Source organism: Lissotriton vulgaris, chromosome 9, assembly GCF_964263255.1.
Source record: "Lissotriton vulgaris chromosome 9, aLisVul1.2, whole genome shotgun sequence".
Classification (NCBI taxonomy): Eukaryota; Metazoa; Chordata; class Amphibia; order Caudata; family Salamandridae; genus Lissotriton; species Lissotriton vulgaris.
The window spans coordinates 13,481,827-13,509,770 of NC_141697.1; the positions used below are offsets into that span (position 1 = coordinate 13,481,827).

At 46.3% G+C, this 27,944-nt stretch overlaps 1 protein-coding gene across 1 annotated transcript in view; it reads right to left on the reverse strand.

The window, feature by feature from the left end:
* The window catches only part of TTC6 (tetratricopeptide repeat domain 6), a 1,229,706-nt gene extending 1,222,350 nt beyond the window's left edge, over positions 1 to 7,356 (reverse strand). Inside the window, exon 1 of the mRNA XM_086936916.1 lies at positions 5,990 to 7,356. Within this exon, the coding sequence (XP_086793042.1) occupies positions 5,990 to 7,351 (1,362 nt within the window). The 5' untranslated portion in view covers positions 7,352 to 7,356. The remainder of the gene's footprint in view (positions 1 to 5,989) is intronic.
* Positions 7,357 to 27,944: the final 20,588 nt, after the last annotated feature.

Here is a 27,944-nt window from a genome sequence, read left to right on the forward strand (position 1 = left end):
TTCAGTCCTGCCATGGTAAATCAGAGGCCCCTCGCCATAGCAACCGGATTACAACCGGAAGCATCAAACCAGCAATCAAATGTTCCCGCGCGCTCAGGCATTGCGAAGCGTCCCCAATGAAAGCACCGGACAGTTCCATCCCCAACTTCCCCCACCCGTTCCCCAATCCCACAACTCCCAACTCCCCAACTGCATCCCCCCATCCCCAAACACACACCCCCAACTTCCCCCACACCCCTGCCTCCCACCACCCTCCCACAATCTTCAGTCGTGATAGTCCCAGCCCTGCCTTTGTTGGACAGGTCCGTGGTAAAGTACTTACGTGGGCGACCTGCCACCAGCATCCCTCCTCCGTCCCCGCCCCCCACCCCTACCCCGAGCCTGCTCCAACAGTAATGCATAGTCTTTCTCCCCCCGGAGCCAGGTTATGCGGTCAGTGCAACTACTTCATCAGCCGCTGAGGTTCTGGAAACCGTTTGGATGGCATCCGCCATGTCAGCTCTGATGGTGGGCGAGCTAGGTCTCCGTGGAGCTGCCGAGGACCTGCGCCGCGAGACCCTCCGCCAGCCACCGGTGTCCGAGTCTCTCCTCCTAGGGGTGGAGGAGTCTTCTTCCTCCGCCGTGATCCCCAGTACTTCACATACATCCAGGAGGGACCGCAGCTGGTGCAATTCCCCATTCCACCGGAAGATGAGGCGAAACAGGTGTCCCCAAGAGTAGGGGGTGTCATGTTGTCTCAGGAAGTCCGTCGCGATCTTAAATGCTCTTCGCTTCTGGAGCGTGGTCGCAGACAAGTCTTGGTACAACGCCACAGTATGGCCACGAAACACAATCAACTGCTTCCTCCTTGCCTCCGCCATGATCCGCTCTTTCAGTGGGTAGTCCGGCAGAAAGGCAAGAACATCCGGGGGAGGCCCCGTCGCTCGCCTCCGTGGTCCCACCCGATGGGCTCTATCTATTCTGATGGGGAAGTCCTCAGATTCGCCCAAGACATCACGGAACAGCTCCTGCAGGTAGGCCATTATGCCAGTGTTCTCTTCCGTGGACGGCACTCCCCGGACCCTTACGTTGTTCCGCCGGGACCTGTTCTCTAAATCCTCATTATGTAGTTGTAGATCAATGTGCTGGTCTCTGAGGCGGAGCACTTCCTGCTGCAAATGAGTGATCTCTTCATCCTGCCTCTGTGTGGAGCTTTCGGTTGTGGCCACTCTCTCACCGAGTCCATCTACCTCTCTGCGTATCTCGCGCACCTCGCCAGCCACCTCCTGCTTTAGCGCCTGAAAGTCCTCTCTCAATGTCCCAAAAAGGGACTCCAGGAATGATCTGGTGACTGGGGGTTCTCCGCTGTTTCCCCCTTGGGAGCTACTAGCACCTCCCGATGGCGCGGAAGCCTTGTCTCCTTTACCTTGGGTTTTGCCAAGCATCTCCGGGAGTGTACGGCTATTCCCCTTTCCGCCCTTCTGTCCGGCCATCAGTCCAGCGTGTTTGTAACTCGCACGGTACAGATCGGAGCACTGATCAAGCCAGTGCCAGGCCCGCAGTGTAAGAGTCGTTCCCCACAATTCTCCGCAGTTCTTGACCACTTCTTATGCCTGCGATAGCCCGGCCCGGGTCCTCAGGTCGGACGGGTGGATAGCCAGTTAAGTGCACCACTGTGGTAGCGGCCGCCGCCGCTCCAGCCCTCTCCGCCAGCACTCCTACACCTCCAGTCAGGTGGTCTACTTCAGCAGCCAACGTCGCGGGTTCGTAGGTGCCCAGGACCAGGTCGCTAGAGTCACAATGCGCACTGCGCCATCCGGAGAGACCCACCTCGACTCCAGTGTCTGTCCCAGTAAGGGGATCCCAACTCTGCCCAGCTGCGGCGCCCAGGGGCCCTTTCGCTTCCCCAGCCGTGTTCCAGGGGTCAGGTGCCGCTGAGTCCGTAGGTCCCCCCCGGTGTGATGCACCGCAAATCTCTGCTCCTCACAGGGCAATCCCCACACTCCTGGGCGTTTCGCACCACCACTAGCTCTCCCAGTCCGCTCCTCACCTCCTCCGTCGAAATCTGGGGGGGGGGGGGGGGGGGGGGGGGGGGAAGCCCCCGCGTCCAGGGCCCAGCTCCGTCTCCGTGTGGCCTCAACACTCCGGAATTCGATGTACCAGCCTGGAAGCGCTATCCACTGGGCGCCGGGGCCCCTTCTTTCCGGAAATCTGCCGTGGGTTGTGCGCTTTCTTTCCGACTTTCGCGGCCTCAGGGCACCGCCGGCTAGGCCGCAGCCGCGGCCTCAGGTAGTTTAGTGGGGCGGGTCCGGGACCAGGGCACTCTTCGTCACCGGAGAGCAGGCCAACGTGCTCCGGGTCTGAGCCCACCGATTAACCAGACTGCCTGCGTATCACTGCTCCCCGCAGGGTGTCTCGCCAGGGCCCGACCCTCCGCCACCCCGCCTCGGCAGCGTTCCGGGCCTCTGTTCTCTCCCGGCTAGGCCGCAGCCGCAGCCGCGGCTTCGCGTAGCTTCGGGGGCGAGTCCGGGACTCACCGCTCTGCCAGGCGCCAGGCCACGTCACTTCGAGCCCCGGTGGCCGGTTCCGCCAAGATGCCGATGCGCGGCCGCCCCCTGCAGAGCACGTCTCTCCGCTCTCCGGGTCAGCGCCGCCTCAGCCGGATCCTCGATGCGGCCCGCTCCTTCACCTCCGCCCGGAGCACCAGAGGCCAGGGTCCCGCTTTCCGTGCCGTGGTCTACTGGAGGACTGGAGTTCTACACAGCTGTGCCTGGAGACTCTCTCGCCCACACCCGATCACCGGGGCCAGCCAGGGGGGAGAGAAGCGATAGTTTAGGGCTCAGGGCCTAGGCGGGTGCGGGAGCTCGGGAGGAACACGTCTGTTCACTCCGCCATCTAGGCCATGCCCCCCTTAATAATTGTTTAAAAGAAAATATATATGAATTATGTTTTTGTGTTTAACTTTTTTAATTAATTGTATTTATTATATATTTAATTTATATTAAATCTACTTTCTTTTTATAGATTCATTTTATTATTTAACATAATTAATATTTATTATTTCATTTTATATATACAAAATTTGATATTTTATACAACTATATTTTTCATATCGATATTTTTTCACTATATTTTTGTACTTACCTGTTTAAGTACAGGGAGTTGATATTATTGCATTCTATATTTTTACATCTATTTTTTTTACTTCTATATTTTTAACTTAGATATTTTGTCTGTGGAACGGCCTATGGGCAGGGTAATGTGTAAGTAAAAAGTAGGCATGTGCGTTTATGAGTGGCATAGTGACAAACAGCCTATTATGTATGTTGCTACAGTGAAGTCTACTCCTCTCATAGGCTAGCACTGGGAATTCCCTTTTGTGTTTAAGTGGTATTTCCTGATCTAAAAGCAGTGGCGTTGCCATGTTTGGTATATTTAGAATAGTGGTGATAAATCCTGCTTAATGGTGTAGGTGGAGTTTACATCACTATTTTAGAAATGCAACTTTTAGAAAGTGAGTATTTATCTGTGCTATGCAGCCTGACTCCAACACATCTCTGAGCTGGATGACAGCTACACTTGGTGCTGACTTTCCAGACAGCCACAACACCAGAAGGGCTGGCTGTGACAGGGTACCATCTGCATTCATCCACAAACTGGTGTTCTTCCTGCCCTGGGAGAGGCGTTCACACTTTACATTTGTATAAATTGTGTCCGTCCCTCACACAAAGGGCTGATTTATCCCACTGACATCAGGAGCTAGGGCTGAGTTGAAAGGGATTGCTGTGCACTTGAAAGTGTTCCCTTGAAGTCTCCCCTTGATCAAAGAGTATTTTGAGTATAAGTACAAGGGCTATGACCCCATGTTTTTAGACACTTCATGCACTGGCTTGGGCTCTACATCATGCACTTTACAAGAAGACTGCTGTGGTATCCGGAGAAATCGCCGGTAAAACTACCTGCTTTGTTGTACTGACCTGCTGCCTGTTGGGCTGCTGGAGGGCCTGCCACTTTGCAAAGGATCTTTGTGTGCTGGCCTGCCTGCCTGCCTCCACTGTTCTTAAAGGGTGTAAAGGCTTTTCCCCAAGCACCGCTGCGTGGGATTCTATTTCTTGGGAGTCCAGCAGCAGTGTGCTCTGCAAGAAGGAGTCGTGGCTGGATTCACTCTTGCCCTAAATCAGTGCCTGGTTAAGCGTTTTTTTCGGCTTCTGGTAGTCACAGATCAGCGCGTGGTGAAGAGTGCTTCATGGTCCTGGTTCCCTGGGGACACCACCTGTGGAGAGCTTTTGAAGCCCTTGTGAAACGGACTGTGCATCATGTCCTATGGAGGGTTATGTAAATGTGTAAATGTAAATGTAAATGTATTGGCATTTATATAGCGCACTACTTACCCGTAGGGTCCCAAGGCGCTTCGACCGCTGCGAAACCCTTCCTGGCTTCCCTGAGAGATGGTCCCTTAATGGGTATCTCCAGGATGAGACCAGGCATCCCCGGCGGTCTGGTGGGGCCGTTAGTGAAGATGAGGCAAGCTAATGCCCAGAGTTGCCGAGTGTGATCGCTGATCAGAGTAGGCACCGAGGCGAGAGAATTATCGAGTCCGCTGACCCTGGTCCAGAAACCTGCCGCGCCGGGAATCGAACCCTGGTCCCGGGCCGTCCTCTGCTCTCGGGTCTGCCGCCTCTAACCAGCGAGCCACACTACTTCACCAGTAGTGCCCCAAAGGAAGGGATTTGGGATAAGGAGGCCTCTGGAGACAAGTGCCATTCTAAGGCGCCATCCCCCTGCACTCTGCATCGTTGTCGCCCACTGAAGACCCCACTGGCGATGCCCTCTGCTGCAAGAGATGCGCAGAGTGAGGACGCCACTCCCAAGGGCCTTGTTGGAGGATATTCATGTGGCGTTGGCACTTACTGGGCCCCTCCCCCCTTTTAGCGGCATTGGAGATTTCACAGGCTGCCACAGCTCTTTCTTGCCATCGTCACCAGGAGGTCTGTAGGACCACCATTGCTTCTGCTGTTGGATCAAGTGTATCTTAACTCCCCTGGGGAGGGCCCCCTCATTCTTAACTGGCCGCCGTGAGAGAGATGCCTGGCTGAGATCAGGGCATTTGCCCTCAACAGGGCTCCTGTGTAGCCTCTAGGAGAAAGAAGGACATTTTACCGGCCAGTGTTCACACACAGTATCTTAGATGGATATCTCTAAACCGACTAGTATTGCTGCACTACACATTGCTTCGTTGCTAACCGGTAGTATACGGTGATTTCTGAGACTGTTCCTTACTCCTGCATTACTACTAGTGTGGTATTCATCGTTGTTATCTGGCTTTGGTCAGAATAGCAAGTACTGTTTGTCAATGGGCACAGGGAGAAGAGCATACATGGGGTACAGTTACTGTGATACTTAGCAATTGCATAATGCGCAACTTAGTTATGATTCTTGCATAACGTGTCAAGTATTTATGACTCATGCATACCGTTTAAAGCATTTATGATTCATGTTGTTTTGGTCATATGATATATACAATAAAGAAAGTACATTTTTATATACCCCTGTGCGGAGTCTCTTTGTGGTGTATTCATTGTGTTGCGTGAGTGCGTTGCGCAAACGCTTTACACATTGTCTCTGCTGATAAGCCTGACTGCTCTGAGTCATGCTACCAAAGGGTGAGCACAGGTTATCTTTGGTGTGTAAAGTATTTGCCCTGACTAGACTGGGGGGTTCTAACGTGCTTAGGTGCATACCCTAGCCAGCCAGAAGCCTCATTTCTAACAATGAGGAAAAAACATGAAACAGAAAAAAATGAAAAAACAAAAAAAGAAAGAAGAAAACAAATTGAGAAAAAACTAAAAGGCAAAGGAAACAAAGAAGTGACTATGGAGAAAACAGAAAGAAATCTATAAACAGAAGAGCAGAGTAACAGAAAAAGAGAACGAAAGAAAGAAAGAAAAAATAAGTATAGAATGGAAAGAGAAAGGCCGTCCCAGCGGCAGCATTGACAGGTTCCACTCACCTCCATCACAGTCCTCTGGTTCTGGTCCAGGATGCTCTCCATGAGCTCTCTGATCATCAGGTCTGAAGCAGACAGAGCCGGTGTCTGGCTCGGGGAGCGAAGGGAGGCAATGATCTCATCCACAGACCGAGCTTTAGCCCTGACCGGCAACACCGGTCTGGAAAGATGCTTCTCTAGTCCACTCAGCTGAACACGGCTATCCCAAGTATGAGAAGGGCCTTCTTCTGCGCGATCCAGCACGGCCAAGGGTTGCACATGAGAGGAAGACCATTCCGCCATCCCAGTGAGCTGACCATGGTGGCTTTGAATCTGAAGATCACCCGGTCCAGCGGAGTCTTGTGCCTGGAGACTCAGTCTGGAAGAGGGCGGATGCTCCTCTGCACTATTGAGCTGAACATGGCTGATTCTTGCCGGAGGTTGGTCTGGGTCCGCTGTGGCCAGCTTCATTGTAGACAGAACTGCTACTGAACTCGCAGATGGGACAGAGGTCAGACCAGACCCTCTTCTTAGTGGCTGTTTCTGTCCTTCTGTGGCTGGATCAGGCAGCACTTGGTCCTTCATCTGAGACTTTATCCTCCTTCTTTTTCGTGTACGTTTCTGGAAGGTATCCTTTTCGGAGCCTGTGGAGCTGCTCTCATCACTTTCAGAGGCACTGCTGGAGGACTCTTCGATCTTCTGCCACTTCTCCTTGACCTTTGAACTCTGGTAGGAAACTTTACGCCCTGCCACAGGAACCGGCTTCTTTGTCTGCAAGGACCCTGATGGCTTCCGAGAAGGTGGATGGGCTGGGGAGAGAGGTCTATAAGATCTTGGCTTTGCAGGAGGCTCTGGTCGAGAACAAACAGAGACTCCCTTGATGGTACCTAACAGAGATGAGATTGCGGGCTTCATTTCACGCTTACAGACAGGCGAGATTTCCTTCTGTAACTTCTCTCTTCCTAAGCCCTTCTTTGGCTTACGCTCAGCTGCTGTTCTACTGCTGGTCTCCCTTTTAAGCGGTAGAGAGCCCTGGCTTGGAAGTCTTCCATCACTAGCCTGGTTCTCCCCACCATGGGAATCTTCCTGACCCTCCAGCCACTTGGCAAGAACCTCAAAAGCTTTCTCGGTAGTGGCTAAATTGGCATTCTCTGATGGTGCCTCTGGGGCCCATGAACTGCTAGTAAGATGAGGACGGAGATGAATTGCATGGTTGAGAGGTCGCTCTTCTATCTGGGGAGGTGGGCTGGGAGCATCAAGACACAGGTCATTAATTGCTATAAAATCTCTCTGGAACTGCTGCTGCACTCGCTCCAGCTGGGCCCGCATTCTTTCTTCTTCCAAATGATTTTGCCCAAAGCGTAATGGGTTCCGTCTGGCAGCCATATCTGAAACTCTGTAAAAAAAAAAAACAATCAGAAATCTATTGACTATCAGTGCAAGGAATATGGACGCAATAATAAATATAAGTGAATGGAGCTGCACTTTATAGAGCTTCAAGGTATGAAATAGTAGTGCATGGATTATTGGTATATGGAGCATCAGCACAAATGGGTATCGGAGTAGAGAGCATCAGTGCAAGGGATACCAGCAAATGGACTCTCAGAGTATGGAGTCCCAGAGCACGGACTATCAGAGCATGGACTCCAAGAGAATGGACTCTCAGGGTGCGGACTTTCAGGGCATGGACTCTCAGGGCGCGGATTCTCAGGGCGCGGATTCCCATGGCACGGACTACCAGGGCACGGACTACCAGGGCACGGACTACCAGGTCACGGACTCCCAGGGAATGGACTATCACAGCACAAACTATCAGGGGACGGACTATCACAGCACGGACAGGAGCAGCACAGATTATAACAGCACAGACTATCAAAGCACGGACAATAACAGCACAGACTTTAACAGCACAGACTATAACAGCACAGACTATAACAGCACAGACTATAACAGCACAGACTATAACAGCACAGACTATAACAGCACAGACTATAACAGCACGGACTATAACAGCACAGACTAGACTATCAGAGCACAGACTATCAGAGCATGAAGTAACAGTTGGTATTGTACCAGCATATCATGGAATTAATATTGTCAACAAAACAGTCAAAAATAGCCAATAGGAGAAAATAACATCAAGATAAGTATATAAACTCTAACAATTCACTGGAAGAAAAAAAACAAAGGTTAAAGTAACTCTATAATTAGGTATAGTATTAATATCATACTTTCCATTATAAATAAACCTTAGAAATTCACTAAAAAAAACAAAGGTTAGAGGGAAGTTTTAGTTAGGTGAAAATGGCAGTTAAAACACTGTTATAAACAAACAAAAAATATTGAAATTCACCAGTCACAGTTATCTGAAGTGTTGAAAAGTGGCTTATTACTAGTAGTAAATATATATTTACCACTGGCAATAAGGCCACTCACGTGGTCTAAGGCTCATAATAGATCACAGAAAATGATCAGGTATGTGAAGCATTTAAAAACATCAATTCAGTAAATAATTAAGCCACAACACACAATACAAATCCAACACCAATTTATAAAAATAGGGAATATTTGTATCTTTAAAATGAAACCAAAATTAGAAAACACTGTAGGGAACCAGAGATATGATATTTTAAAGATTCAACACTTTCTAGAGCTTAGAAACCAATAATGCCACTTCTGGACATTTGGTCACCTCTGACTGGGATACAGTCAAAGTTTGAGGCTGACCGCGATGGACCCCTGGTGGGATACACTAAGTGGGAGGCTCGGTCAAGATTTTACCTTCACCCGTAGGAACTTTTCTGGAGGATTTCTCACCAGGCATCATGCAGCCTTCTCCTGCAGGCCGGATTAAGAAAGGGTTTGTCGGATTGCCTTTCTGTGAGTCCAGTCACCCTCTGAAGCTTTTTCACAAAACATCACCAAACTTTCCCAAACTTTTGGGACTTCTTTCTGAAGTTCTTCGGGAGGGTCCACAGTATCCAAAACACAATCCAAGGGTCTGGATTATCCAAAAACATTCTGAAAGGTTTGGACCACAATTCCCACAATGCACCTAGACAAAACCCTTAAAGGTCGACTGGATACACTCCAGGCAGGAGGCTCTTGGTGGAGTTGATTCACATGAGCTCTGTTAACCTGTAGCTTGCAGGGAGTCCACTCTTTATTCCTTTTTAAACAAGGTACATTGAAAGGGCTGTAGTTCCAGATAAAGCAGTGGTGAAGTCAATCAGAATGCAGGCCTTGATGGTGCAAATCAAGTTTCCAGAGTGACGTTCACTCTTTATTCCTCTTGAAGAAAGGTACATCAAAAGGGCTGTAGTTCCAGATAATGCAGCAGGTGCAGTCAGTCGGAAAGCAGGGCCTGATGGTGTAAATCAAGTTTACAGTTTGGCAAATCCTTCTTCTTCTCTGAGGCTCAAGCAACAGGGCTGAGAGGCTCTGCCCCTCTCATGTACGTATTCAGTGTTCTCTGGGGTCACACAGGAGGGCACTCCTGTCCAATGAGGCGCAGGACAACACCCAGAGCATGACCATTCGCTCCAAAGTGTGGCACAATGGTCACCAAGAAAACACTTCTTCTCCAAAATCCAATATGGCTGAGGTCTCAGCAGAGAGGCAAGAGCTGGCTAAACCAACCTCCAGGATGGCTCATCTCCATATTCTCCCTCCTCCTGGCATCTGCACATTCCTTCCTTAAGCCTGCCATCAGGCGGGGTTCAGAGGAGAGGGGTGTAAATGAAACTGGCTTCTTCTGCCTGTACCCTCCTTCTTTTGAAGATCACGGTTTCCAACTCGCCCCCCCCCCCTTGCTCTGGCATTCCTATGCAGCAGAACCATCTCTTCCCAGGATGGGTCTTCACCCCAAGTGCCAATTATCACTTCATCAAAGCAGCCTGGCTAATCTATTTAACTCTGGCCAATCAGCTTAGAGCACTAGAGGGCTGAATTTTGGCTTACAGACAAAAAAAGTCTTATAACTTCTTGTCTGTACATTTTAGGATGAATTTAATAACATTATGTTGTTGTATTTATCAATACCATTATACCGAGTACTTGAATTATATTGTATGTGTTTCCTGGGAGGAGTTATTAATTAATAACTGAATGCCACGTTAACCTATGTGGTTGCGGATCTGCAATGGGGAGATTAAACTGGGCAATTTCTCCAACACCCGGGCTTATAAAACATATTTTATAAGGACCCTGCCTATATCTACAGGACCCCCACGCCGGGAACACCTAGGGGAGACTGTAGGGGTTCTGAATGTGAAAATATTGCAGAGCCTCACTCCACAGTGCTCCTCGCACAAAAGTCGATTTTGGGAAGCACTTTACAACAATGAATTAGGGAAGTGAAATGTGCAACTTCACTATCCCCAGGCCATATAAAACATATTTTATATGCTTACTCCTTGTAAGTACCTATAACTTGAGCCCTAAAGAACAAGTTACTTACCTTCGGTAACGCTTTTTCTGGTAGATACAGTATCTGCCTGTAGATTCCTCACCTTGCGAATATCCCCTTGCGTCAGCAACATTCGGAAATTCTTTACGTAGCCTTGCGCCGACGTGGACTTGGACGTCATAGAGACAAGGCATCGCACGCGACTCCGCTGACGTCACCGACTCCCATAATAGGCCCACGCCGGCGTGATGACATCAGTTCCACCCTTTTTTCCGTGCCTTCGAGGCACACGGACGGACCAATGACAGTAGAAACATACATAGTATGCACAGTACACGAAAGTCAAGGTAGCACACATACAGTGTGAAGCAAATGTAAGAAAACATTTGAAATGACACATTTTCTTTTAACCATAATACCAAAACAAAACAGTTTCTCTGGTATAGAAGAGTGGACAACGGGGAGGCGGGTGGGTCAGTGAGGAATCCACAGGCAGATACTGTAACTACCAGAAAAAGCGTTACCAAAGGTAAGTAACTTGTTCTTCTGATAGATACATCTGCCTTGTGGATTCCTCACCTTGTGAATAGAGTCCCACAGCAGTCCCCACTCCCAGAGGAGGGTGTCCACTCTCCTAAACCAGAAAGTCCTGGAGGACAGAGCCCGCAAAGTGGCCGTCCCTCCTCACTTCGGTATCCAAGCAGTAATGCTTCGCGAAAGTGTGGAGGGACCAAGTTGCGGCCCTACAAATATCCTCTACAGGAACACCTCTAGACAAGGCAGAGGTTGACGACTTAGTTCTTGTAGAATGAACCCTTACACCCTCTGGAGGCTCCTTACCGGCCAAAGAGTAGCAGATCTTTATACAGAGGATGATCCATCTTGAAAGAGTTCTTTTATGAACCGCTCTTCCTTTTTTGCAGACAGCGAACCCAATGAAGAGCTGGTCATCCACACGACACTCTTTAGTTCTGTCCAGGTACCCTCCTAGGGTCCAGACGGTGTAACTTCTCCTCCTCCTTGGAAGGGTGGGGTGGAGGATAAAAGGTAGGGAGGGTAATGGATTGTCCAAGGTGGAAGGGAGTCACCACCTTAGGGAGAAAAGCAGCCCTGGTCCTAAGTACCAGTCTCTCAGCATGAATAGTCAGGAATGGGGCTTTGAACTAAGAGCTTGAAGCTCACTTACCCTCCTTGCCGAGGTAATTGCAATGAGGAAGACTGTCTTAAAAGTCAAAAGCCTCATAGGATACTTGTGCAAGGGTTCGAAGGGAGAACCCATCAAGTAGGTTAAGACAAGATTTAAGTCCCACTGAGGTACAATAAAGGGAGTAGGAGGGAATGTATTCGTTAGGCCCTTCAAAAATCTTAAGACTATAGGAGATTTGAAAAGGGACGGCTGGTCCGGCAAACATAACTTAAAGCTCCCTTGAGCAGCGGGCTGACGAGCCTGGGATCCCGCACCTACGCGCCGGAGTGGTACTATACCTGGCAGATATTGGCAGCCATCGGCGACCCCAGAACACTGCCTATCCCTGCTGACGAGGGTTGAAAACCCGAAACACGTGTCCAGGGATGGCGAAGATAGCAAGATCGAAAGATGATGCATCGCGAACAGTCTACTACAATGACCAGAGTCCTTAGGGGCAACTTCCGCCGGTGTGTGAGTAGTGTGCGACCCCACCCCCTTTTTGTAACTTAAAGCTCCCTTGAGCAGCGGGCTGACGAGCCTGGGATCCAGCACCTACGCGCCGGAGTGGTACTATACCTGGCAGGTATTGGCAGCCATCGGCGACCCCAGAACACTGCCTATCCCTGCTGACGAGGGTTGAAAACCCGAAACACGTGTCCAGGGATGGCGAAGACAGCGAAGATAGCAAGATCGAAAGATGATGCATCGCGAACACTCTACTACAATGACCAGAGTCCTTAGGGGCAACTTCCGCCGGTGTGTGAGTAGTGTGCGACCCCACCCCCTTTTTGTAACATAGAAATGCCGACAAGGCCGAGAGATAACCCTTGACTGTTGCAACAGCAAGCCCTTGCTGCGCCAGAGAGAGAGCAAATTTGAGAATATCAGATAAATGGGCTTTCAAAGGATCTACAGACTTCTCTCCACACCAGGTGACAAATTTAGACCATCTGTAGGAATAAATGCCTAGCCGATAAAATGACATCCACCAAGTTGTGTGGAAGAGAAAAGGAATTCAGGTTGCCCCGTTCAATCTCCAGGCATGAAGGTGTAATGTCTGGAGGTGGGGGTGTAGAACCTACCCCTACATCTGAGAGAGGGGGTCTGCCCTGAGAGGGAGACGGAGCGGCGGGTGAGAGGAGAGGTGGAGAAGATCTGTGTGCCACACCCTTCTTGGCCAATCCGGGGCGACCAATATGACTTGGGCCCGGTCTTGGCGAATCTTCCTCAGAACCCGAGGAATCAAAGGTATGGGGAGAAACGCGTAAAGGAGTTGCAGACTGAGAGTGTCTGCACGAACGTTCAGAACTCAGGCCAGATGATTTGCCACCAGACAAATCTGATGGTCCTGAATCCAGGACCAGAGCCGCAGAGCCTCCCTGCTGAGACACTGCTACCCCACTCCTCCCTGCTTGTTGATGTACCACATCGCGGTCGTTTTGTCTGTCAGGATTTGGACTGACCGACCACAAAGGGAAGGGAGGAAGGCCTTGAGCGCCAAACGAATCGCCCGCAATTCCAGAAGGTTGATATGAAGTAACCTTTCCTCTGGAGACCTAAGACCCTTGACCTCCAGGTCCCCAAGTTGAGCACCCCACCCCAGAGTGGATGCATCCGTTATTACTGTGGCCACCGGAGGAGGCAGATGAAAAGGCTTCCCTTGAGACAGGTTGCCTTCCACGCCCCACCCAGACAGATCCGCTGCAGCTTCTCTGGAGATCCTCACTGACTCCCTGAGATCTCCGTTGTGCTGATACCACTGCCTGCGGAGGCACCACTGGAGTGCCCCCATGTGCCAGAGTGCATGGTTGACCAACGGAATGCATGAAGGCATCAGACAGAGCAGACGAAGGACCTTCAGGACTGGAACGACCGCTCCATTCAAAAATAAGGGAATCATTTCCTGAATGTCGCAAATCCTTTGAGGAGGAGGGAATGCACGACATACAGTTGTGTCCAGTACAGCACCTATGAACAGGATGCGCTGGGAGGGCACCAGGTGAGACTTGGGTACATTTATCGAAAAACCCAACCTGTACAACAACTGGGTTGTCTCCTGCAGATGCTGGAGCACTCTCTCCGACGACTCTGCTTTGATTAGCCAGTCGTCCAAATAGGGGAATACTGGAATCCACGACCTTCTGAGATGTGCTGCCACCACCGCCATCACCTTGGTGAAGACTCGAGGCGCAGTAGTAATTCCAAAAGGAAGGACCGCAAACTGATAGTGTTGCGACCCCACCGTAAAACAGAGATACTTCCTGTGCGACTTCTGGATTGGGATGTGAAAATACGCATCCTGTAAGTCGAGCGACACCATCCAGTCTTCTTCCAGCAGCGCTTGAAGAACTTGTGCCAGGGTGAGCATCTTGAATTTCTCTTGTTTCAGATAGAGATTCAAGATCCTGAGATCCAGGATTGGACGAAGTCTGCCATCCTTCTTGGGAATCAGGAAATACCGGGAGTAGCATCCCTGACCCCTTTCCTGCTCTGGGACCACCTCTATCGCACCCTTTCTTAATAGAGTCTGCACTTCCTCCTGTAGAAGCAACAGATGTTCCTCCATGCAAAAACCTTGGCAAGGAGGGTAATTGGGAGGGAATTCCCGAAAGGGAAGGGCATACCCATTTTCTACGAGATTGAGAACCCAAAGATCTGATGTAACCGATTCCCAATCCCGTAGAAAGTGGGTAAGCCGACCCCCCACCGGACCCGCATGATCCCGAATGGCGGATCTAGGGCTGCTTTTCTGAGGCTGGGGGATTGGAGGAGGTGGAGGAGGAAGAGGCCTGACGTCCACGAGGACGAGCTCTTTGCTTTCCCCTGTAAGATCTGTACAAGGTATTCTGCTGCTGCTGTTGCTGCTATTGCTGCTGACCTTGTCGGTAATTCCGAAAGGAAGAGCGTCCAAAACCTCTGAACTTCCTGGCCGAAGAGCCTCTGATCTGGAGTCCCAAAGATTTAGCAGTAGCTCTACTTTCTTTAAATCTCTCCAAGGCCGAATCAGCTTTCTTGCCAAAGAGACCAGATCCATCAAACGGCAGATCCAGCAAGGCCGCCTGAACACCTGCCGAAAAGTCTGAAGATTTCAGCCAAGCCGATCTCCTAGTGGCAACCGCCGTGCCCATGATACGTGCCACGAGTCTGCAGTGTCCAGACCACTCTGTATCACTTAGCGTGCCGCAGCCTGTGCATCTGATAAAACCTCCTCAAAATCCTTTCTGTTGGCATCAGGGATCTTAGGAGCTAATGTACGCATAGTATCAATAAGGGCATGCACATACCTCCCCATAAGGCAGGTGGCATTAGTAGACTTCAACGCCATACTTGCAGAGGAGAAGGTCTTTTTAGCCACCTGATCCTGTTTCTTTGCCTCTTTATCACCGGGCACTTGTGGAAAGGCACTCACGTTCTTTTTGGAACATGCAGCTTGAATAACTAGACTCTCAGGTGATGGATGAGACGTTAGAAAAGCAGGGTCTTCAGGTGCAACCCTGTATCTTTTAGCCACACTCTTAGATACTGCAGGAGCTGACAGTGTTTTTTTCCACACCTCCATAATAGGTTCCGTTAAGGCATCATTAAACGGTAGCAATGGTTCCACCACAGAGCTAGGTGAATGTAAAACTTCTGTTAGAAGATTGGACTTAAACTCCACCGTTGGTAAAGTCAATTGCAGAAGTTCCGCCACCTTCCTCATCACCACATGATAGGGCTGGGCGTCCTTTGAAGGTGCATCTGAGCCCGAAGGCAATTCCCACTCTGGAGAGAAATCCAAGCTACCGGCGTCAGCCAGATCCTCAAAACAGTCCTCCTCCAGTTCACCTTCCTCCATATCAGGATGTGATTCTAAATACCTTTGCTCCTCCAAAAGGCGTTGTGCCTCCCTTCTGGACCTCTCCTTAACACACTTCGCAGTCGGATCCACCAACGACCCCAACGGAGTCGGGACCGACGCCGGTATCGAATTCGAAGGCCCAGTGGGATGCTCTCGAGGTCGATCTGGAGCGGGCGACACCGGAACCGGCGTTGACGGCCTCGGCGGAGCCGGGAATCGCCAATGCGGCGTCGGAGCCGGCATATAGGGCATGAATGGAGCAGGAGTATAGGAGAGAGGAACTCCTAAATTGAAGGCCAGTGGACCCGTGGGACCCAAAGGTGCACCAGAGGGGTACCACGCCCTTGTAAAGACGCCATACATTGCATTTAAAAACGCTGATGGGTCCTGGCCTGGGGTTGGGAAGGGTGGCTGAAAAGCCTCAGGCTGATCTTGTGGAAGGTTCGGAGTCGGCTCTTCGACAGGCGCAGAATCCGCATCCACTTGAACTTCTTCCTCTTCCCAGGCCGGGGACGGCGCCGGAGACGGATTCGAACTCGGAGCAGGCGACTGAACCCGCGACTCCGCAGGTGAGGTCTCACCTTCATGATCAGAGACTTCAAGCGTGACCACCTTCGAACGTATCTTCTTCGGCGACCTCAAGCCCGACTCCTTACCAGAATGACGTCTGGACTCATGCTTCTTCATATGTCTCCTCCTCGACTTCGATGCATGGTCTGAAGGTGACTTCGAAGTCGACTCCTCTCGAGATCTGGATCTAGACTTCGATCTCGACCTCGACCTCGCCCTACGAGAACGAGACCTTGAAGATTTTCCCTTGCCAGCCTTCAGCTTCGCTACCAGGAGTTTGGTCTCTCTTTCTCTAAGGGCCTTCGGGTTCATCTTCCGACAAGATGAACATCCATCCACATCGTGATCAGAGCTCAAGCACCAGATGCAGTCATCGTGCGGATCCGTTATGGACATCATCTTCCCGCACTCCCTGCAGGGCTTGAAGCCGGTCTTCTTTGTCAACATCGCGAAGAGACAAGAAACAATGAAGCAAAAAGCAAATATAAAGGCAACAAAGTCACCAGTTGGCTACTGAGATTCCCGAAACCGTTAGCGTCGACGACGCGGAAAAAAGAGAACTGATGTCATCACACCGGCGTGGTCCTATTATGGGAGTCGCTGACATCAGCAGAGTCGCGTGCGATGCCGTGTCTCTATGACGTCCAAGTCCACGTCGGCGCGAGGCTACGAAAAGAATTTCCGAATGTTGCTGACGCAAGGGGATATTCACATGGTGAGGAATCCACAAGGGAGATGTATCTGTCAGAAATAACTATGATGCATCCAACCCCCTGAGGGCAGCCGACCCCATGACGCACAAAGGCTTTGACCAGGTTCTGCATCCAACACCACACAGGCAGCTAACCCCATGACATGCATGGCCTTTGGCTGTGCTCTGAGTAGGGATGGCCACAGGATCTGGCTTATGGCCGGGCCCTACATCCAACACCACACAGTCGGCCATGTGTGGTGTAGGGTTGGCAGCAGGCCAGGCCCTGCCCCCAACCTCCTCCAGTGCCTAACCCCATCCACCAGCTGCACACAAGCCATGCGCATCAGGGGGTTGGGCGCATACCTGGGGCCCAAACCTCCGTAGGAGTGCATGGCTGATTTTAAGGGGTATCTTTTTAAGCAGGGCAGAGCTACTGACTTTGTCATGGGTCAGAACACCGAAATATAAAAAGCGGGCCTATATGGTTTTATGAAGGGATCAAATATCAACATATATAAAGCACATGTATTGTCAAAAAATAACCAATAATTATAGTCAATTCTCCAAATCCTGTAGCGAAACAGACGTCCCATCCTCCCAAGAGATCTGCAACAGACTCAATACCTTCTTCCACCATAAGATTATGATAATCTATGACAACTTCAACAAGCCAAGACCACCTCACCGCTCCAGCTCCCCCATCATGTGATGCCACCCAACAGTCCCTGCTAACATGGATCCTGCGCACGACAGAAAACACCTTGAAGACCATGTAAAGCATCCACTCCTGAGTACCCTCAGAACCCTGCCCACACCACATCTTCCACAGAGCTGCCTCTACCATTGCACCCGAACTACGTCGGATGATCAACTACTCCTTCAAGACCCCCACCTTCCCCAGTGACTGGAAACACGCCGCAGTCAACCCCTGCCTGAAGAAACCCTCCACAGACCCAACAGACCTCAAGAACTTTAGGTCCATCTCCCTGCTTCCATTCGCAACAAAGATAATCAAAAAGGCCATCAACAGCCAGCTATCAAACTTCATCGAAACTAACAATGCTCTGGACATCTCCCAATCTGGATTCCGAGGCAACCATAGCACGGAGTTCGCCCTACCCGCCGTCACAGCACATCCACTCCATTGTCGACTAGGGCGAAATGGCAGCCATTATCGTCCTGGACTCTAAGTGGCATTCAACACCATCTCCCACCGCACCCTAGCCACCAGAATCCACGGCGCTGCTATCCGCAGCAAGGCCTTTGGCTGGATTCGCTCCTTCCTCCCCAGCAGAACTCAGAGGGTCAGACTGACTCCCTACCTCTCGGAACCGACAGACACCAACTGTGGAGTGCTACAGGGCTCCTCCGTCAGCCCCACCCTCTTTAATGTCTACATGGCCCCCTCACACCCATCATCAGGAACCACAGGCTCAACATCGTATCTTACGCCAACGACACCCAGCTGATCCTCTCCCTCACCAACGAACCCAACATCACCAAACACAACTTCCAAGAAGGGATGAAAGCCGTCACCACTTGGATGAAGAACAGCTGCTTGAAACTCTACTCAGAAAAGACAGAAGTCCTCATCCTTGGCTCCACCCCCTCTGCATGGGAAGATTCCTGGTGGCCCTCAACCCTAGGAAATCCCCCCACCCAGGCAGACCATGCACAAAACCTATGCATCATACTAGACTCATCCCTCACAAAGAACCGCCACCTGCTTTCACACCCTCTACATGCTTTAAAAGACTTTCAGATGGATCCCAATCAAATCCAGAAAAACTGTCAAGCACACACTCATTGATTGAGAAGAGGGGGGGTTTTACCCAAAAAAATCCACTCGGGTCCTGGGTGCTATATGGTATATGAAATGATGGTCCCCGTGAACTGTGTAGACATTATTCACATTTATTTAAAGCAACAATAACAAAGAAATAAAGCAAACTCACTGTAAATTAATCACAATGAGTAAGTACTGCAATTTATAAGTTATAATAACAGTGCCCCAAAGGAAGAAGAAGTGAGGTAGCGTGATGCTGTGAAGAAGAAAGGAATAGATAAAGAATGATAATATTCGTGACAAATAGATATATCAAATCCCTGAAATATTTACACATTAAATCGGCTTCAGATCCCTGAGCCAAAGAAAGGAATCATGAATTATCCCATTATTTATCAAAAAACATCTATTTGACGCTGGTATGTAATATCCCAAAAAATGCGGGCGGCGTCAACTGAGAAAGAGGGGAGGTAGCCGTCGGCGGAGGTAGCCAATCTCCCACATTGCCCCAGTTCAAGTAGGACCTTAAGACCTGGCGGTTCGGATGACCCCAGTACTCAACGGAGAACACCCTCCCTCCCAGTGCCTTGAGACCTCATGGGTGAGTAGTTGCACTTTACCAACCCTGAGTGATTGAAATGTATATTTTATTAACTCACATAGTTCACTGTTTAATAAGAAATTGTCATTAAATGAGAAATATAGTCTTATTGAGTTTTTTTTTTAAACATTTCTCAAGGTACAGAGTGCAGCCATAGAACCCACCTCAAGAGCTCCAGCCAGGAATGCTTTAAAATATATGGTAAGGTCTCCTGTGGTCATGGATTTAAGGACTCAGAGACTTATTGTTTCTTTGTTAGTGTTGCTGGGGGATTGCTGCAATCCCTGCAGCCCCTTCACAACATTAAAGAAAATGCTTGGTCGGGCTAGTTACCCTGTTTAAAAATCTTAAATATTTTTTCACGTTTTTTTTCCAGGACAAGGAACTCAAGACTGTGTCCTAAGATGGCTACTGTATCAAAAAGAGATTCCTTTCTGTGTCATTAACTTTTGCTTTGTGACCAACTGGTCTACACACTAGTCTTACGTTACTCGTGTTCAAAAACTGGCTTTAGGTAATTATTACTGCACAACACTGAAGTTACTTTTTTCTCTCAACATTTTATTCTCATACAGTTAAAATCATTTGTATAAAATTCCTAACAAAGCATTTACTTTCAAGCATATACTAAAGAGCAATCCTGATCTAATACAAAAAACAAATCCTATTCTGGTTCAATGCTCAAAAAACAAATTAAATATTTTTTATACATTAAAATAGTAATATTGAAACATCGAAATACGTGATTTGTAGAAAGTCCCTTGTCAACGCGTTTCGGTGCGTTAAGATCTTTAAGCACCTTCTTCAGGACAGACTTATGGATTAAAACAACTGATCTTCTTTCTAAAAATAAATACATACAATTAGTAAATTATATCTAGTTGAGAGTTAATAACAGTCTATACAGTGTTGGGCACCCTTTATACCAAGTCACTATCTATTTCCATGAGAGTATTAGAAGGACAATCTTACTTGGATTGCTATTACGTCAACCTTTTCGCTATGGGGTTTCCTCTTTTATTAGATTTGTCCAATTTCAGTTTCTCTTCGAATCAGTGTCAATCATTTCTAGAACAAGGATAGTATATGCATTAGGGGGTATTATACCATACCTATCTCTTGTTTAAAACAAAAGGTGAAATCTTTCTTGGTAGCACTTACTTAAAAACAGGAGAAAAATCTTCCTCGTATCTGAGGCGTTTTCTTACGTCTTTAAATTTGCGCAAGGTATCAAGTAGGTTGTTTGCTTGATTATCAGCCTGTCAGAGAACATAATATTAAGAGTGTCTCGCCCTATTTAGTTATTACTTTGCATCTGTTGCGAGCACTGGTAACATAGTAACCACATACCTGAAAAATAATATCTTTAGATCCCTGTATTTAGTACACGAGCAGGTCTTCACTTTTTCCTGGGGACTTCTTTACCGGGTTTCTGCATTCAATTATTGCAGGAATGTCTTTAGTCCCAGTACCTAGTTTTGCGGGAAATATATACACTTAATGACTATGGTGGGTAATAAATCCTCAAACATCTGATTCTCCCAACTATAGTGGAGACTAGATAGGATTGCCAATAATTGTTGATGGTAACAAGATAGGGTACCAAATCTTAATCTGAGTCCCTGTTCTCTCGTAACTTTTTGTCCTTTTCGACTGGCAGTCATATGGCAATTCTACCACCTACTTTCATAATTCAAGTATAGAGCCTGCCCAGATCAGTAAGCCTCTGGGTGCTGTACATTCTTGTATTGTATTCCCAAATGAGTTTGGAATACCACTGCTGCCATTCCGATGTTTTGACTTCAAGTCAAACCAACTCTTACCTGCAAAATCTAGCTAGCCCTTTTCATACAGCGGTGCTATCCGTGATTTTGAGTGCGCTCTTTCTCAGATACACTGGGTGGCTAGTATAAAATGCTCCCCCTTATTTTTTAGATTAACAAGGGATTCTTGCTCTACTAACCGTTGGGACTGATTTACCCGACCGAAGATATGCCTTAAACAATGGCAACATGATAGCCGTACAGACCCGATCTAATTGCTTACCTAGTCAGTTTCGTGCAGGGCCGTCGACACGTCCTCTCTCCCGTAGGTTGGATGAGGATAGACGCCGGCCCGCGGTATATATACTCGCTTCAATCGCCAATCATTGTTTAATTGATGGCAATTAGATCAATTATGTAAGTACTGTTACGCTGGGTTGGAGTGTTTAAGAAGTGTTTTTAGCGCTAGAGGGAACATTTATTTATCTAGATGAAAATTATTTTTATCCTTTCAACATATTTTAGCAGAAGCCACAAAGACCGACTGGAGTCTAATTTCTCGTGTAAATAAAACGGTTTTGGAAAAACGGGTCCGCCATTTTGGTAGTTTGCCGGCATTCTACAGTCAGCGTGGTTCTTGGGTTTAGAACTACCAAGTCTCCATTTGCGTAGTTTGTTTACTATCGGGAAACTACACGTTCTTAATTATTAAAATCGCAAGGAAGACCGCCATCTAGCCAGCGATGTTGTATAGTTTTGTACATATGTGTTGTAGCTTTTCAAAAATTATCGTGATTACGAACTCGGATTTCTTTTAGCATATGTTTTCCACATATCCGGATGTTATCCCACAATTGCAATGGAGCTATACAGTTTAATATACAATATGAGTAACATATTCAATCACGTGTTGCATTACTGGTTGATATTTTTTACGAGTATATTTAACATTGTTCACTAGTATATTTTAGATAATCAAACATACAATACATTAAATATATGCAGTGTTGTTATCGCCATTTATCTTCCTAAGTGATTATACAGTCTATTCATTGTTACATATGATTTTGGTCATGATTTTTATTTAAAAACCTCACTTAACATGGTCTATATTGTTCCTTTGTATATGTAACTAAAGAATCCTACCTCCAATTTTTTATAAAGCTACCCACTACTGTTGTTATTGAAATGGTGATTCTTATACATTCGAGAAAAGACCCTTTTTGTTTATTAGTTTCAGTGTTACATATACATATTGGGCACTATTAGGTTGCAGGTATGCTCACTGGCCTTATTTGATTATTCTTTCCCATTCTTCACGACAGTTTAGTCCCGAGTAGTATGTCTTAAACTTTGACATAAAAAACTGTTCCCTAAGTTTACGTTTTTTATGCATGTCACCTCATCTTATTGATATTCTGATTTTCTCCAGAATGAACCACTTGGGATCATCGGCTCCGTGTTTAGCAGAGATCCAATGATCTACAAGTGGTGCACCTTTTTTGAGATTCTTGAGTGCAGATCTATGTTCCGTGACTCTCTGGCGCATCTCTCGTCCAGTTTCACCCACATAGCATTTATTGCAAGGGCAAATGAGTAGGTACACTACATTGGATGTGCAACAGTTTACGTGATCGTTCATCCAATGGGAGGTTCCATTGACCTCCACCTTGTCAGATTTTATGATGTTTTTGCAATGTGAACAGGTTCCACATGGTAGATTACCTCTGATAGGGGTGCTGTTTATTATATTTCTTAAACCAGAGGATTTTGGTTCGCAAAATGTTTGTACTAGCTGGTTCCTGATTGTCCTATTCCTCCTGAAGGCATAGGTGGGTTTAGCTAAAGGTACTGAACCTTGTTTGTTAAGTAGAGACCAATTTTTATTAATCAGATTTTTGACTTTGTTACTAAAACTGTTAAAGTCGGACCCCATTATTATTTCATTTTTCTGCTCTTTTGGCTTTTCTTTTATTTCAAAAAGACTATCACGGTTATAGTATTTTGCTCGCTTGTAGGCCTCTCTTATTAAGCATTTAGGTTATCCTCTCTGTGTTAGCTTTGCCTTTAATGTCTCAGCATGTTTCTCAAAGTTTTGTCTATTGCTGCAATTGCATCTAATACGCAAGAATTGGCTGAATGGAATGCCAACTTTTTGACAATTTGGGTGGTAGCTAGTGTGATGGAGGAGGGTATTCCTATCTGTAGGCTTTACATATAGTTCTACTTTGAGGAAACCTTCCTGTTCTTTAATCTTGATATCTAAAAAGTCTACCGCATGTTGGCTTTTGGTTGAGGTAAATCTTAAATTGGGGTCTCCGCAGTTAAGCCATTCTAAAAAGCTGACTAGGTCTTCTTCCATTCCCTCCCAAATAAAGAAAATGTTATCTATAAACCTAGACCAGTGTTTCACATTTTCATAAAAGGGGCTCATCTCATTATAGATGTGTAGTTTTTCAAAATTGCCAACGTATAGGCATGCCAGACTGGGAGCACATGTGGCTCCCATGCTCGTACCTTTAGTTTGGCAAAAGTAGTCCTTCCTGAATAGAAAAATATTATTTTTTAGGATAATCTCTATACAGTCAATGATGAACCTATTTTCTAGTGACAGCTCTTCTTGGTCATTTTTTTAAATTTCCTCCATCATATTCACAGTGTCTTGCTGCGGAATATTTGTATAGAGTGGTTCAATATCTAGACACACTAACCATTGTATGTTATTATTAAACTCAATACCCTCTATTTTGGAAATCATGTGTGTCGTGTCTTTTATATACGACGGTAAGAGGGCCACAAGTGGCTGGATGAAATGGTAAACATATTTACTTAATGGTTAAGTTAGAGATTCTATTCCTGACACAATAGGGCGCATGGGTGGGTCATCCATGCTCTTGTGTACCTTCGGAAGCCCGTATAGGGCTGGTACTTTAGGATGATGATTTATCAGGAACCGATATTCCTCATCACTAATGATACCATCTTCTTTGGCATAAGTAACCATATCCTTTACCTTCTTTTTAAGGTTATTCCAGTCCGTAACACTAGATGGTTTATAGTGTGTCCTATTATCCAATAGTTTTAGCATGCGTTGGTCATAGTCATCTGTTCTCATTATTACAATACTTCCTCCTTTGTCCTCTGGTTTTATGGTTATATCATCACAGGCTGAAAATTTCTGAGTGCTTCTCTTTCCTTTTTTGATAAATTATTGGGAGTCCATGTTTTGGTGTCTAGTATCTTTTCCAAACCACTAATCACTACTTTTTCAAAAGTATCCACTTCTTGGCCTACAATCCCAATTGGTGGAGTCCAGGTGGATGGGGGTTTAAGGCCGGATTTATTGTTAGATTCTCTTTCCTCTTTGCCTTCAAAAAAATGTTTTAATCTAATTTTCCTAAACAGATCTCTAACATCTCTTTCTATTGTATATCTGCATCCTTGTGTGCTAGGTGCAAAGCCTAAACCTTTTTCTAAAACACTAACTTCGTCAGGTGTTAAAATTCTGTTTGAGAGATTTATAATAGGGGCTTGTGATTTGAATTATCTATTCCCAATCTTTGTGACTGTGGGTCCGCATGTATGGTCTCCTCATTGTATTCCCCGTTTGGGTATTGCCTGGACGTCCCCTCCCCCGAGTACTGAACCCCCTGGGTTGGCGTCTCTGTTGTTGACCTAAAAAAGCTGTCGAATATTCCCTACTGCTGCCAGTTTCCCCATCTCTTTGGTCTTTCCTAATTCTATTATCATTATTTCTCTCCCCTTCCGAATCTGAGCTGTTATATGAAGTGTCAGAAAAGGTTACATTATTTTTAAAATATCTGTTTCTATTGTATTGAAACTGTTTACCTCCATATTCACTTGGTGCTGGCTGATCGTAATAATCCTTCTGAATATAGGGATAGACAGATTCGTACCTGTAGTTAGCTACATCCTTTCTTAGTTTATTTGTTTTCTTATTGATCATATATTCCTCATAACCGCTGATGTCATCTTTAATCTCGTCTAGTTTTTTCTTTGCATCATCAAGGGCAGTACTTTCATTGAGTTCCCTTTCCAGGCTCTCAATCTCCTCTCTCTCGATTATTATTATGTCTTGGGCTGTCTCAATTATCAGTAACATCCAATCGCGACTACAGCGATTCGCGATGAGTGTCCAGTTTTCCTTAAACTTTTCATTTTTAACAAATAAGCCTGGCTCGTTCTTAATTTGAAGCCCCACTGGTATGACTCCCTTTTTACAGTACTGGATGATGAACTCTGAATGCAATTCAGTGCGGATCATCTTTTTCTTTAGGTTCCACAGTTTATTCCATCTATCATCATCCTTGCTAGACAGAGTCATTGAATTAATGGTTTTAGAGCCTCCCCCTGTAAGTTTCTTAAATTGGTCTTCAGAAAAGCCAAAGATCCTCAAAGTATCCATGCTTTTACCCACGTGCTGACTCTCCAGCTGCTTGAGCTGTAACAACCTTCAAAAGAAGAGAGTGTCCCAGAAAACCAGAAAGGACTGGGTGTCAATTTGCGCAAGGTATCAAGTAGGTTGTTTGCTTAATTATCAGCCTGTCAGAGAACATAATATTAAGAGTGTCTGGCCCTATTTAGTTATTGCTTTGCATCTGTTGCGAGCACTGGTAACATAGTAATCACATACCTGAAAAACAATATCTTTAGATCCCTGTGTTTAGTACATGAGCAGGTCTTCACTTTTTCCTGGGGACTTTTTACTTGATACCTTGCGCAAATTTAAAGACGTAAGAAAACGCCTCAGATACGAGGAAGATTTTTCTCCTGTTTTTAAGTAAGTGCTACCAAGAAAGATTTCACCTTTTGTTTTAAACAAGAGATAGGTATGGTATAATACCCCTAATGCATATACTATCCTTGTTCTAGAAATGATTGACACTGATTCGAAGAGAAACTGAAATTGGACAAATCTAATAAAAGAGGAAACCCCATAGCGAAAAGGTTGACGTAATAGCAATCCAAGTAAGATTGTCCTTCTAATACTCTCATGGAAATAGATAGTGACTTGGTATAAAGAGTGCCCAACACTGTATAGACTGTTATTAACTCTCAACTAGATATAATTTACTAATTGTATGTATTTATTTTTAGAAAGAAGATCAGTTGTTTTAATCCATAAGTCTGTCCTGAAGAAGGTGCCTAAAGATCTTAACCCACCGAAACGCGTTGACAAGGGACTTTCTACAAATCACGTATTTCGATGTTTCAATATTACTATTTTAATGTATAAAAAAATGTAATTTGTTTTTTGAGCATTAAACCAGAATAGGATTTGTTTTTTGTATTAGATTAGGATTGCTCTTTAGTATATGCTTGAAAGTAAATGCTTTGTTATGAATTTTATACAAATGATTTTAACTGTATGAGAATAATAAAATGTTGAGAGAAAGAAGTAACTTCAGTGTTGTGCAGTAATAATTACCTAAAGCCACTTTTTGAACACGAGTAACGTAAGACTAGTGTGTAGACCAGTTGGTCACAAAGCAAAAGTTAATGACACAGAAAGGAATCTCTTTTTGATACTGTTTGACACCCAGTCCTTTCTGGTTTTCTGGGACACTCTGTTCTTTTGAAGGCTAAGATGGCTACTGCCACATTGTTAATGTGGTGGCAGCCAATCAGATCTTATTTCAAGATCTGTCAGCGCTACAGATCCTCCGCAGCGTAAAACATACAAAGTGTTTGAGCCATATTTGCGAAAAAATACTGAACAGATTTACAACAAAGCACTATATTTGGACCAAGATCTAGCTATATGCCATATTTGGTGTAAATCCGTTCAGCTGTTTAGGCTGTAGCCGATTCTAGATTTCCTATGGAATGAGGAAAACATGTTTTTGGACCCCCACACCCATCTTTTTCTCGGCTCCTGCTTGATGGATCGCCCAGAAACTTCCCAGGAAGGAGCTGAGGTGGTTGAGACTATTATTTGGATAGTTTCAGGAAGATCTGTCAAACCGCACCAAATTATACGCAAGACATAAAATGTCTTTCCTACAGAAACACAACCCTATCTATAACCACCCAGTGGTGGCCGCCGCTGGGTAATAGATAGTTAGCTAACTATAATTACCTCCACATATAACGGCCGAACTTCTCTGGTTTTGTACGAATGAAATGTCAGCCTAACTATAACGTCCCTGTCACCTATGGCTTTTTTCAGTGAATTGCTAAGGTTTTTAAATGCTAATTACTAACTATAACGTCCCTGAAACCTCTGTTTTTTTTCAGTAAATTTCTAAGGTTTTTTAAATGCTAATTCCTAACTATAATGTACATTAAACCTGTGTTTTTTTCAGTGATTTTCTAAGGTTTTTTAAATGCTAATCCCGAACTATAACATACTTGAAAAACCTGTGCTTTTTTCAGTGAATATTTAAGGTGTTTTTTAAATTCTAATCCCTAACTATACCGTCCCTAAAACCTGTGTTTTTTTCAGTGAGTTTCTAAGGTTTATTCAATGCTCATTTCTAACTATGCCTACATAGGTAGGACATGTACAGAAAGAGGAAGAAAGGCGCAGAAAGAAGCAAGAGAAGTGCAGAAAGAGGAATGAGAGGTACAGAAAGAGGAAGAAAGGTTCAGAAAGAAGAAAGAAAAATTCAGAAAGAGGCAACAGAAGTCCTGAAAGATGAAGAAAGGTTGATAAAAAAGCAAGAGAAGTGCAGAAAGAAGCAACAGGGGTGCAGAAAGAGACAAGAGGGATACAGAAAGCATCATCTCATACGCTGACGACACACAGCTGATCCTCTCCCTCACCAAAGACCCAAATACCGCCAAAACCAACCTACACGAAGGAATGAAAGAGGTAGCCGAGTGGATGAAGAACAGCCGCCTAAAACTGAATTCAGACAAGACGGAAGTCCTCATCCTAGGATCATCCACCTCGGCATGGGACGACTTATGGTGGCCACTGGCCCTAGGAAGTGCACCCAAACCAACAGACCATGCTCGCAACCTGGGATTCATTATAGACTCCTCCCTCTCGATGACCAGACAAGTCAACGCCGTCTCATCGTCATGTTTTAACATCCTACGCATGCTCTGAAAAATCGTCAGATGGATCCCAACCGAAACGAGGAAGACGGTCACCCAAGCACTTG